This window comes from Coregonus clupeaformis, chromosome 9 (genome assembly GCF_020615455.1).
Source record: "Coregonus clupeaformis isolate EN_2021a chromosome 9, ASM2061545v1, whole genome shotgun sequence".
NCBI lineage: Eukaryota > Metazoa > Chordata > Actinopteri > Salmoniformes > Salmonidae > Coregonus > Coregonus clupeaformis.
Genome location: NC_059200.1, coordinates 25,146,515 through 25,159,920, shown reverse-complemented (window position 1 = coordinate 25,159,920; position 13,406 = coordinate 25,146,515). Strand labels below are relative to the sequence as shown.

The 13,406-nt window shown below is 41.1% G+C and overlaps 1 protein-coding gene across 2 annotated transcripts in view; it reads left to right on the top strand.

The window, feature by feature from the left end:
- LOC121574167 (alpha-mannosidase 2) overlaps positions 1-13,406 on the top strand; it is a 55,557-nt gene that overhangs the window by 13,834 nt on the left and 28,317 nt on the right. For both annotated transcript variants that reach the window (XM_041886814.2, XM_041886815.2), the window contains exons 5-9: positions 2,333-2,460; positions 3,351-3,524; positions 6,331-6,517; positions 7,342-7,519; positions 7,926-8,125. In XM_041886814.2, the coding sequence (XP_041742748.2) occupies positions 2,333-2,460; positions 3,351-3,524; positions 6,331-6,517; positions 7,342-7,519; positions 7,926-8,125 (867 nt within the window). The remainder of the gene's footprint in view (positions 1-2,332; positions 2,461-3,350; positions 3,525-6,330; positions 6,518-7,341; positions 7,520-7,925; positions 8,126-13,406) is intronic.

Below are 13,406 nucleotides of genomic sequence, written 5' to 3'. Positions count from 1 at the left end.
AACGCCAAGGTAGTGGGTTCGATCCCCGGGACCACCCATACACAAAAATGTATGCACGCATGACTGTAAGTCGCTTTGGATAAAAGCGTCTGCTAAATGGCATATTATTTATTATTATTATTATTATTATAACCACTTTTTTTGGGGGGGGTAGAAGGATTACTTTATACTATCCCAGGTATTCCTTAAAGAGGTGGGGTTTCAAGTGTCTCCGGAAGGTGGTGAGTGACTCCGCTGTCCTGGCGTCGTGAGGGAGCTTGTTCCACCACTTCAGAAAACTGCCCCAAAAGCAAGAAGCAGGGTGTCACAAATGCTGTGTGCAAATGCTGTGTGCATTGGCCATGCTCACGACGAGCTACTGACGGGTAGGGTTCAGCAGCTAGCCTTGGGGGATACACAAACTGTGTATGAAATGCAATAAACATTTCAGCTGCAGGTTAGAATTCTAATTAGGAGCACAAGCAAACAGCCTTAAGGTGAAGGATGGAGGGAGATCTAACACTAATATTTATTCACTATTGATTTGATGCGCAGGGAGTTCAAAGCAAACCAGATACATTCCTTCTTTTGGAGAATATTCAGTGTTTACTCTTTTTTGAAGAGTGTCGTTGCTTATGTAATAACTTATTTTCTTTGCAGGTTTTAATTTTATGTCAGCAAATTGAAGGTCTGGCGCTTAATGATAAAATGTTCCCTGTTACAGTACACGGAGAAGCATCGCTCGAGAAATTCAAACAAACGACCTCATTAATTCTTTAGAACACACTTTTAGAATTGGAAAGGAACATGTTTTTGAGCGGCGTGTTTTGGTTTGTAGAAGGGACGCGTCCATCCATCCTCGTTAGGATGCAGTGTTGATATCTGCTCAGTGAAGATGGCACCTGCTTTCACCACTCCAACTCTTCAACACCAGGACAGACCTACACTACACACCACTTCCACCTGTCCAATCATAGAACAATGAAAGAAACCTTCTGGTGATTGAATGATGCCAGAGAAATATCACATTTCCAAGGAGAGAAGATAAAGAGCAATTTCAACTTGATGTTACGAAAATTGCTGAGTCGTTTTACTTTGTTTTGATGCTCCATACTCTTATTGTAGGGGCTCGCCAGGGATACGTTAGGGAAGTCTGCAATTGAAATATGCTCGGCAAACAGAGAAAAGATGCTGAATCACAATCATGGCAAGAGGTTTCCTGTCCTAACAAGAGATGGGAGTAACTCCTGAGGTGGTTGATTTTACTCTTTGGACTTGGGAGTAAGATAATTCAACCGCTACAGAGGAGAAGATGGTTCTTATTGTCGCAATAAGTAGGGCCCTGATTTCTTTCTCAGCCACACATGAGTTGATGTCTCGTACAGCTAAGGGTGCGTTCGTAAATTCACTCTGGCTATCTACACCGATTTCAAAGCACTCTCGCCTGAGTGTGCCAGAGCGCAGAATAACTGATGAATTTACGAACGCTCAACACCCGCTGAACATGACCGGTGTCAGTAAACGTCTGCAAAAAAACGTAATTAAATTGTTGCCAGCCGCACATTTACAGTCACTCTAGATAACATGAAAACAGCCTAACCAGCTCTGCTAGGGTGAGTAAAATGGTCAGAGTGAGGTGTCCTCTCATTTGTGTCTGGAAGGAGCTAGCAAGCTAGCCAACTTTAGCCAGTTAGCTTGGGTGCTTGACTGCCGTTGTGAGGTCAGAACGCTCGGATCAACCGTACTCCGCGACCAGAGCGTCCAGTGTGTGCTCTGAACGCTCCGAGAGCGAAACGCTCAGAATTTACAAACGTACAATCTGATAACGCTCTGAATTTATGAACGCCCAGAGCGCACTCTGGCACTCCAGAGTGAATTTACAAACACACCCTAAGATGTATGACACCTTTAGAATGTCTTATTATTAGGGTGGCAAAATTCCGGTAACTCTCCCAAAATTCCCCTGTTTTCCAGAAATCCTGGTTTGAGGATTCTCTGTATTCCTGCTGATTCCCTTTTAATTCCAGGAATCTTCCAACCAGTATTTCTGGAAAACCGGGGAATTTGGACAAGTTACTAGAATTTTGCAATCCTACTTATTATCATGTCATAAGGTTCTTGACCATATAACATCCATGAATCTGGTATTTTTGAAAACAATTAATATGCATTATACCTGTCGGTAAAGTGTTACCTACAATTCTGTATGGAAAAATAAGCTCATAAATTCATAAAGCTGCAGGGTTTTTGTATAGCTTTTTTTTCTTTCATTTTGGCTTTGAGCTATGAAACGGTAATTGACTGAGCTGACTGTCTGAGAGCCTGATTGATAATTTTCCTCTATGTTGTTTAGTCTGATTGAGCAAGGCCAGTTGGAGATAACAACGGGAGGCTGGGTGATGCCTGATGAAGCCAACTCGCATTACTTTGCATTAATTGACCAGCTATTGGAGGGACACCAATGGTTGGAGAGAAATGTGGGTGAGTGCATAATATATCAGGAGTTTGTTATCTGGAAGGAGATCATAAAAATGACATTTGTTGGCAAGCACAACATATTGGTTATTTTTGCATGATTCAAAATGATTGGCACACTTTAACCATCAGAGATTTTAACTGTGATTTATATATAAATTCAAATCAAATTTATTTATAAAGCCCTTTTTACATCAGCAGATGTCACAAAATGCTTATACAGAAACCCAGCCTAAATTCTAAACAGCAAGCAATGCAGAAAACTCCCTAGAAAGGCAGGACCCTAGGAGGAAACCAAGAAAGAAAGCAGGCTCAGAGGGGTGGCCAGTCCTCTTCTGGCTGTGCTGGGTGGAGATTATAAGAGTACATGGCCATTAAGGCCTGATCGTTCTTGAAGACGTTGAAATGTTCATAGATGACCAGCAAGGTCAAATAATAATCACAGTGGTTGTAGATTGTGCAACAGGTCAGCACCTCAGGAGTAAATGTCAGTTGGCTTTTCATAGCCCAGCATTCAGAGAGAGAGAGAGAGAGAGAGAGAGAGAGAGAGAGAGAGAGAGAGAGAGAGAGAGAGAGAGAGAGAGAGAGAGAGAGAGAGAGGGGGAGAGAGAGAGGAGAGAGAGAGAGAGAGAGAGAGAGAGAGAGAGAGAGAGAGAGAGAGAGAGAGAGAGAGAGAGAGAGAGAGAGAGAGAGAGAGAGAGAGAGAGAGAGAGAGAGAGAGAGAACTTTTTAATTAAGCCAATGGGATGACCTGTGTAACATATGTTTATTTCAAGGATATTTTTACATCATGTTTCATTGTTTTTTAATGTTTATAATTTTTCCTCAAAAAAAGGAGGACTGTTGTCAACCTCCTCTGCATGAACCTGACTTCTCCCTCTAATCTCCCCTGCTAGGAGTGAAACCCCAGACGGGCTGGGCTGTGGATCCATTTGGCCACTCCCCTACCCAGGCGTACCTGTTGAAACAAGCTGGCCTGGACAACATGCTCATCCAGAGGGTGCACTACTCAGTCAAGAAACACTTTGCCAGTCAGAAGACCCTGGAGTTCTTTTGGAGACAGAACTGGGGCAAGTACCCAGACTTATGTAGCCCTGTGGCTCTCCAAGAGTCAGTGTTTCCCCTAGCTAGATTGTTTTGTAGGCGGGGTGAAAAGGCCCAAATAAACATCCATTGCCTCTTTAGTAGTATCACTTGAAGCCTATTCTTTTCAATGAGAGGGAAAGAGCAAGGTAAAGGGGGCCCACCTCACTTATACAATTGTAGGGAAAACACTGCTCAGTGTTTACACTACTGTAGCATTCAACATGCCAGAGATCCAGTCCTCACGCTTCTGTTCTCAGTGGTTCAGGTACTATCTTACCCATTAAATTAAGCATTTAGCATATTCAAAGTCCTAGTTCTACTGTAAGTCGATGGACAGAAACAAAAGAACATGACCTCAGAGTGACTAGTACATACTCATGTAGTCAGTAGAAAATAAATCCTTCCAGCTACTTCCAATTCCTGTACATATTTGGTGTGACAGATGATGTGGATGGTTTGATGCCCTGTGTTGAACTCTGGGCAGTCAGCTTGTGTAACTAACAGCGCTAGGATAAGCGACAGCCTTCAGTATTGAGCCGCTCAGACTATCAGCAGAGGGATTTCTCATGTCCATAGATAATTATAATAGTTTGAGTGCTTTTATTAGTCCTATTTAACACATGTGCAAGTGTATATTGGATAATTTTTGCATATCCCAACTCCCCCTGAGAAACGCTCGGAGAGTGGGGTCACAGGTTTAGCCATTATTAACGGCGACCCTGGAGCAATTAGGGTTAAGTGCCTTGCACAAGGGCATGTCAACAGATATTTCACCTTGTTGGCTCTGGGATTAGAACTAGCGACTTTTTGGTTACTGGCCCAACGCTCTAACCGCTAGGCTACCTGCCTTACACGAGAAGCATATAGAAAGGCATGCTCCTCTCTCAAGGCTCTGATTGTGCTTGGTCTCATCTTATAGCGTCTGTGGTATAAGGGATTCTCCTTGTATGGACTGAGGCCTGCATGGCTTAAACATGTCTGGCTGGTAGTTCATGCAATGAACAGACCTGGGTTCAAATAGGGTTTGATTCCTTTCTATTTGCATTTGATTGAGCCTGATCGGAGTGCCAGATGGGCAGGTTTGCACTTTTGCAACAATTCCGTTGGTTCCATTGCACCAGGCCAGTAGGAAAGAAAAACATTTTGAACCTTGGTTTGGTGATGAGCATGCTGATTGATAAGAAGAATGTAGACCACAGCCTCATGACTAGAGGGTGTGTGTATGTGTGTGTGTGTGACAGGGAGCAATTGGTAACAGAACAGGCATTGTTAGTTAGTGGTTCCATGCAGCCATGATGGAGCCAACCGTCCCCCAGATGTTTTGTCCAAAAACGTGTGACTACTCGAACTCCTAAGCCAAATTATAAAGTACTCATTAATGCTTTTCACTGGGTAGACAGACGCCGAAATCGTCTGCAATGCCAAAGAGAGCATCTGTCTGTACAAGTTGTTATTTACGTCAGGATAATTATCAAATACTGTTATGATTATTTAATAGCAGACTGATGAAAGATCAGATCCGTTTGTGCTCTGTTCTTATGGTGTTTTATGTTATTCTCAGTGTTATAGAGTTGAGTTGAGTACTTCTTGATGCCAAAGTAGAGTACAGTTTGTTGGCCATACTGGTAGAATGGCACCACATGGCCAAAAGGGGATACACACCCTAATGATATAGCTTAGTCTCTGGACAATGTTTTGAAATATACAAATATATTATCTACATGAGTAAAGGTCTTGTGGTTTTTAAGTTGGAAGACTTAAATGAAATGAAAGTTGAAGGAATAGTCGAATAACAGTCGGTTGGTCTGAGAATGTTATTTTACCTAACGTACTCACTATACTGGTCAAATAACATTAAAATACAGTATATTACATACGATTTCTAAACACTATCGTCTGTATGCTCCTCACCCTCTATATTCTCTTCAGGGTTGGGGTTAATTCCATTTCAATTCCAGTCAATTCAGGAAGTACAATAAAGTTCCAACTCCAATTCCACTTCTCTTCCAATACTTTTCAATGAGGAACATTTGGAATTGGAATTTGGTTTACTTTCTGAATTGACTAGAATTTTAATGGAATTGACCAAATGCGGGGTCAAATACATGTCATGGAAAACCCACATTGATGTAGTGGTTGGAAACGCCTCTCTGTGCTGTTGTTTTGAGAGGCAGACATCCTGTGGCATAGTAGAGAGCATGGCTAGAAACGTGCAATGTGGGAGATGACAGGGTGCTCTAGCTCAGGAAGTGGACCCCTTCCACTGCTGGACAAATAGGATTTCTCTCTTGGCCATAGCCAATTAGTCATCGGTTCAATGCCAGATCAGATTATATCCACCAAAGTTATTTTATATAATTATCATCGACCAGGCATGAGTTGTTATTTCTAATAAGGTATAAATGTTAGTACTTTTGAATACTGCATGCATGCCATGGCCAGTCTCTTTGAGATAGAAATGTAATCACATGCTAGCTATATGTTTACAGTCCACGTTCTGAAATGTTGTCTTTGTACTGTCAAATGCAACTACCACACATTAATTACCCGTAAGAAAATATACATCTATTCTATATTCTATTTTAATATTCTATTTTATTCTATTTTAAATGAAATTTTATTGTTCGCATACACATATCTTTATCGCAGGTGCAGCGAAATGCTTATGTTTCTAGCTCCAACAGTGCAGTAATACCTAACAATACAAAACAATACACACATCCAAAAAATAAAATTTGAGGAAATGAAGAAATATCAGAATGCTCTATTTCATGTTCTATCTGTCTGCAGACCCAGCCTCCAGCACAGACATTCTATGCCACATGATGCCCTTTTACAGTTACGATGTTCCCCACACGTGTGGTCCCGACCCCAAGATCTGCTGCCAGTTTGACTTCAAAAGACTTCCTGGTGGGCGGGTCAGCTGTCCCTGGAGGGTCCCCCCTCAGCCAATCACGGATGGGAACGTACAACAGAGGTGACCAATCAGATAGAAATGGAATGAGAATGATATATACTGTATTATTATTATTATTATGCTATAACCACTGGACTTGGCTGTGAAATACAAAATTCAAATTCAAAAATCTTTATTGTCCCATTGCATTTACATGAGGCAGGAAATTGTCTTTGGCTTGAGGCTCACAGTAAAAACAAAAACTTGACTTTGAAACACGACAAAAGCAAAGCAGGTCACTAAGTCTTGCCTTTAAGGCTTGCCTCTCCCTAGTACAGAAAAGTTTTACAAACACTGGTTTATGTGGTAAACAGACAGTCCACATTCTCTCCATGGTGATGATGTTATGGTGTCTCCGTGTTATGGTGTCCTCAGTGTGATGGTGTTATAGACAAGGATGAAACATGTTGTATGAACAAGATAAAACATTGATGCCACTGTAGGATAATCTGTTGTGGTAATAGGAATTTCATATGCCCTCTGTTTGCTAACAGAAGATAGTTTATTTTTCTAACAGAAGGCTGTGATGATAAGTGGACTTTCTGACACAGTACCAAATCCAAGAGGAACTTGTTTGCACCCAGTGTTCCCTTGTTGTCTGATTACACAACATGGCCCTAACAGATAGAGGCAGATGGACAAGGGTTGGACTAGTGAATTGGGAGGCATTAAAAGTCTAAAAAGTAACATATGGAAATACACAAGCAACCCCTCTCCACACATGTGTGCACGCACGCAATGCACGAACACACACACACACATTTTTGTTGACATTTACAGCTTAATATGTCATGAGAAATTGTGAATCCGTTGTAGTAGTCAACTCTTTTTCCCATGATCCCTAGGGTTCAGATACTGCTGGACCAGTACAGGAAGAAGTCTAAGCTGTTCCGAACCAAGGTTGTGATGGTCCCCCTAGGGGACGACTTCCGCTACACAGAGGCCTTGGAGTGGGACCAGCAGTTCCAGAACTACCAGAAGCTCTTTGACTACATGAACTCTCATCTAGAACTACATGTCAAGGTCTGACTTGTGACTTGTGACTTGGGCACTGGAATGTTGCGTGAATATGCAGGAGTGGAGTTTTGTTTAGCCATTTCCCTTTCCGGCTGCCAGCTTTATTTCAGGTTTATTGAGTTTGCATTGGTGGAAGATGGTGGGGTTTAAGGTTTTGATGCAGCGCATAATTGGAATGACTGATGCCCGATAGTGTAATGGTGTGTTTTGTTGGCTCCCTAGTTCCTGCCCTTCTTGAAATATTTTTTTGTGTCCAGCTATTGCAATAGTACACTGCTCTCAATAAAGCAGAAAAGTAAACTACCCTACAGCATAAACTACCCTACATTATTGATAGATCTATTTTAAGTTTGTCTCTCAGGTACTCTACCATATATTTGCTTTATATTCCAACTGACGTATTCTGTTCTAGGCTCAGTTCGGCACCATCTCTGATTACTTCAATGCTCTTCGTAAGTCGGCCATACACCCCGGTCACGATAGTCCCTCTTTACCGGTGGTCAGCGGAGACTTCTTCACATACGCAGACCGAGATGACCACTACTGGAGCGGCTACTTCACCTCCCGACCCTTCTACAAACGCCTGGACCGCTTGCTGGAGTCACACCTCAGGTAGGAGCACATACAGTTTATTTTCTGCAACTTATTGGTCCTTCGTTATTTCTTATTTGCAACTTATTGTTTCATTTCAATAATCATCCAACACAGATTACATTTATTTTGTAAAAGGTGTACAGTTTCAACATAGAAAGTGAATCACCGTAAGCACTGGATTGGATGTCTGGTTAAGGTTGCAGTGTACACGAGGGAATGCCAATTTAGCTGTCAATTGACCAAACAATAGACCAAGCAACATAGATGATTTATTTATCTAGACTAGAGTCGTTGCTGGGCACCCCAAACCATCTCAATTGGGTTGAGGTCGGGGGATTGTGGAGGCCAGGTCATCTGATGCAGCACTCCATCGCTCTCCTTCTTGGTAAAATAGCCCTTACACAGCCTAGAGGTGTGTTGGGTCATTGTCCTGTTGAAAAACAAATGATAGTCCCACTAAGCCCAAACCAGATGGGATGGCGTATCGCTGCAGAATGCTGTGGTAGCCATGCTGGTTAAGTGTGCCTTGCATTCTAAATAAATCACAGACAGTGTCACCAGCAAAGCACCATAACACCTCCTCCTCCATGCTTTACGGTGGGAACTACACATGCGGAGATCATCCGTTCACCCACACCACGTCTCACAAAGACACGGCGGTTGGAACCAAAAATCTCAAATTTGGACTCCAGACCAAAGGACACATTTCCACCGGTCTAATGTCCATTGCTCGTGTTTCTTGGCCCAAGCAGGTCTCTTCTTCTTATTGGTGTCCTTTAGTAGTGGTTTCTTTGCAGCAATTCGACCATGAAGGCCTGATACACACAGTCCCCTCTGAACAGTTGATGTTGAGATGTGTCTGTTACTTGAACTCTGTGAAGCATTTTTTTGGGCTGCAATTTCTGAGGCTGGTAACTCTAATGAACTTATCCTCTGCAGCAGAGGTAACTCTGGGTCTTCCATTCCTGTGGCGGTCCTCATGAGAGCCAGTTTCATCATAGCGCTTGATGGTTTTTGCGATTGCACTTGAAGAAACATTTAAAGTTCTTGAAATGTTCAGGATTGACTGACCTTCATGTCTTAAAGTAATGATGGACTGTCATTTCTCTTTGCTTATTTGAGCTGTTCTTGCCATAATATGGACTTGGTCTTTTACCAAATAGGGCTATCTTTAATCAGCTTTTGCTTCTGCTTCTTTAATCAGCACAACAGTTTTCAGCTGTGCTAACATAATTGTAAAAGGGTTTTCTAATGATCAATTAGCTTTTGAAAATGATAAACTTGGATTAGCAAACACAACGTGCCATTGGAACACAGGACTGATGGTTGCTGATAATGGGCCTCTGTACGCCTATGTATGCCTATTCCATAAATAATCAGCCGTTTCCAACTACAATAGCCATTTTCAACATTAACAATGTTTACAGTGTATTTCTGATCAATTTGATGTTATTTTAATGGACAAAAAATGTGCTTTTCTTTCGAAAACAAGGCAATTTCTAAGTGACCCCAAACTTTTGAACGTGTGTGTGTGTGTGTGTGTGTGTGTGTGTGTGTGTGTGTGTGTGTGTGTGTATATATATATATATATATATATATATATATATATATATATATATATATATATACATATACATATACATATACACAGTGGCGGCTCCTGAAAAAATTCTCAGGGGGGCAATTTTTCTGATGATTTAGGTGACCTACACACATTTTAAAAAAGATATGTCCAGCAACAACATGAAGACAGGGGCAGCATATAAGTCAATACTGATATACACATTACTTGCTTCAAAAAGGCCTCATGGTTGAATTGGAAATATGTGCACCTGAGCATAATTCACAACAAGCAAGCAGGAGCTTTTGTTACGTATGACGAAAGCGCGTAAGTGCAAGCCCTCCCGGAACCCATAGAGATTGTATTGAAAGCTCTGATATTTGAAAAAAAAAAGATTTTACATGAGAGTCTATGAGAGACTCCTGGGCGATTTTCAACCTGACTGAAATCACCCCAAAAGGGGCGGGGCCATTTGAAGCACGACTTTAGCCTGATTGGACATTTAGTGGCAGATCAGACGTCTAGATTAGAACACTGATAACTACTGTTGCCGTGATATAATTGATTAGAAAAAAAATCCCTTCCTTTTCCCGTTTGGCAGTGCGTCGCCCATATCGCCCTAATGAACACACCGCCCCTGCATATACATATACATACATACATACATACATACATACAGTACCAGTCAAAAGTTTGGACACACCTACCCATTTATGTTTTACATTGCAGAATAATAGTGAAGACATCATAACTATGAAATAACACATATGGAATCATGTAGTAACCAAAAAAGTGTTAAACAAATCAAAATATATTTGAGATTTGAGATTCTTCAAATAGCCACGCTTTGCCTTGATGACAGCTTTGCACACTCTTGGCATTCTCTCAACCAGCTTCATGAGGTATTCACCTGGAATGCATTTCAATTAACAGGTGTGCCTTCTTAAAAGTTAATTTGTAGAATTTATTTCCTTAATACGTTTGAGCCAATCAGTTGTGTTGTGACAAGGTAGGGGGGATATACAGTTTCTTGGCAACTCAATATTAGGAAGGTGTTCCTAATGTTTGGTATACTCAGTGCCTTCAGAAAGTATTCACACCCTTTAACCTTTTCCATGTTTTGTTGTGTTATAGCCTGAATTTAAAATTGATTACATTTAGATGTTGTGTCACTGATCTAGACATAATACCCCATGATGTCAAAGTGGAATTATGTTTATTATTTTTTACAAATTAATAACAAATGAAAAGCTAAAATGTCTCGATTCAATAAGTATTCAAATCCTTTGTTATGGCAAGCCTAAATAACTTCAGGAGTAAAGATTTGCTTAACACGTCAGATAATAAGTTGAATGCACTCACTCTGTGTGCAATAATGGTGTTTAACATGATTTTTGAATGGCTACCCCATCTCTGTACCCCACACATACAATTATCTGTAATGTCCCTCAGTCGAGCAGTGAATTTCAGGCACAGATTCAATGACAAAGACCAGGGAGATTTTCCAATATCTCACAAAGAAGGGCACCTATTGGCTGATGGGTAAAGGGAAAAAAAGGAAACCGGATTTCACCATGAGGCCAATGGTGATTTTAAACCAGTTACAGAGTTAAATGTCTGTGATAGGAAACAACTGAGGATGGATCAACAACATTGTAGTTACTCCACAATACTAACCTAAATGACAGAGTGAACAGAATAATAATATTCCAAAAATATACTAAAGTAATACTACAAAAAGAAGTGGGAAAGAAATTAACTTGTCCTGAATACAAAGCATTATGTTTGGGGCAATTCCAACACAACACATCACTGAGTACCACTCTTCATATTTTCAAGCATGTTGGTGACTGCATCATGTTATGAGTATGCTTGTCATCGACAAGGACTAGGGAGTTTTTTTGGATAAAAAGTAAAGGAATAGAGCTAAGCACAGGCAAAGACCTAGAGGAAAACCTAGTTCAGTCTGCTTTCCAACACACACTGGGAGACAAATTCACCTTTAAGCAGGACAATAACCTAAAACACAAGGCCAAATATACACTTCAGTTACTTACCAAGACCACATTGATTGTTCCTGAGTGGCCTAGTTACAGTTTTGACTTAAATCGGCTTGAAAATCTATGCCAAGACTTGAAAATGGCTGTCTAGCAATGATCAACAAACAACTTGACTGAGGTTGAAGATTTTTTTAAATAATAATGGGCAAATATTGTACAATCCAGGTTTGCAAAACTCTTAGAGACTTACCCAGAAAGACTCACAGCTGTAATCGCTGTCAAAAGTGATTCTAACATGTATTGACTCAAGGGGTTGAATACTTATCTAATCAAAATATATTTGTGTTTATTTTCCATAAATGTTTTTAAAAGTTCACATTTTTCTTCCATTTTGACATTACAGAGTATTTTGTGTAGATCGTTGAATAAAAAAAAAACGTAAATTCATTTTAATCCCACTTTGTAACGCAACAAAATGTGGAAGAAGTCAAGGGTTGTGATTAATTTCTGAAGGCACTGTATATACACTAATGAGGGAATGAAACGAATGCAAACGTAAAAACGTAGTCCCCTGTAGCTCAGTTGGTAGAGCATGGCACTTGCAATGCCAGGGTTGTGGGTTCGTTTCCCACGGGGGCCAGTATGAAAGATGTGTGCACTCACTAACTGTAAGTCGCTCTGGATAAGAGCGTCTGCTAAAATCTAAATTAACAGCATTTCAGTAAAGTAAATTAAAATGAGCTACATGGTACTACATGCAAGTAAACCCAAAATGAACTGTCAGTTTCCTGCATGTCTTCTAACGCAATGCCCTAGACCAGGGGTGTCAAACATATGGCCCGCGGGCAGGGTCCAATTGTTGAAGGATGAATGCAGCCTCCGGGGCTAAAGCAGTTCGACACCCCTGTCCTAGACTGTAGAGTCTTGTCATCTACGCCTAGAAAACGCATGCAGGGAGAGATCCCACTGGCGTTACAGACCCTGTTTATCTATGCAGAGAGAGATCCCACTGGCGTTACAGACCCTGTTTATCTATGCAGAGAGAGATCCCGCTGGCGTTACAGACCCTGTTTATCTATGCAGAGAGAGATCCCACTGGCGTTACAGACCCTGTTTATCTATGCAGAGAGAGATCCCACTGGCGTTACAGACCCTGTTTATCTATGCAGAGAGAGATCCCGCTGGCGTTACAGACCCTGTCTATGTATGTGAATAGCGGTCAACTCCCATAACAGTCATCATCTAGGGCCCTGTGTTTTGCGCAATCATGTGTCATGCCTGGATTTCATCTTTTATTTAAAGCTTTTTCATCCAACTGTCCCGTTTTCTTTTTATTTCAAATGGTCAAGCATCATCCTCAGACAATTGCTTTAATGTTTTGTGTAGAAGAACAAGCTATAGGATGAAAATTACAGCCGACTAGCCCTAGTTAACGCTACCTAGCTAACGTTGCCTTACAAATCAATACTTGGAGTCAAAGTATCGATAAAATATTGTCCAAAATAATATTGCGATATGTAACTATTGATTAATAACTATTGTTAACTATTAACTATTCTTAAACCCCCAGCCGGTGCAACCAAGCCAGACAGGTTGAAGGGTAGGAGGCAGACCAAGCAGTCTCTGGCCCTGCAGGTTGGGGGTTGTGCATGGGGCTAACTCCCCCACCACATAAACAATAACTTGCTACAGAAACCTTGTCATGAGAATTTCTATCTCTAATTCAACCTAAGCTTGA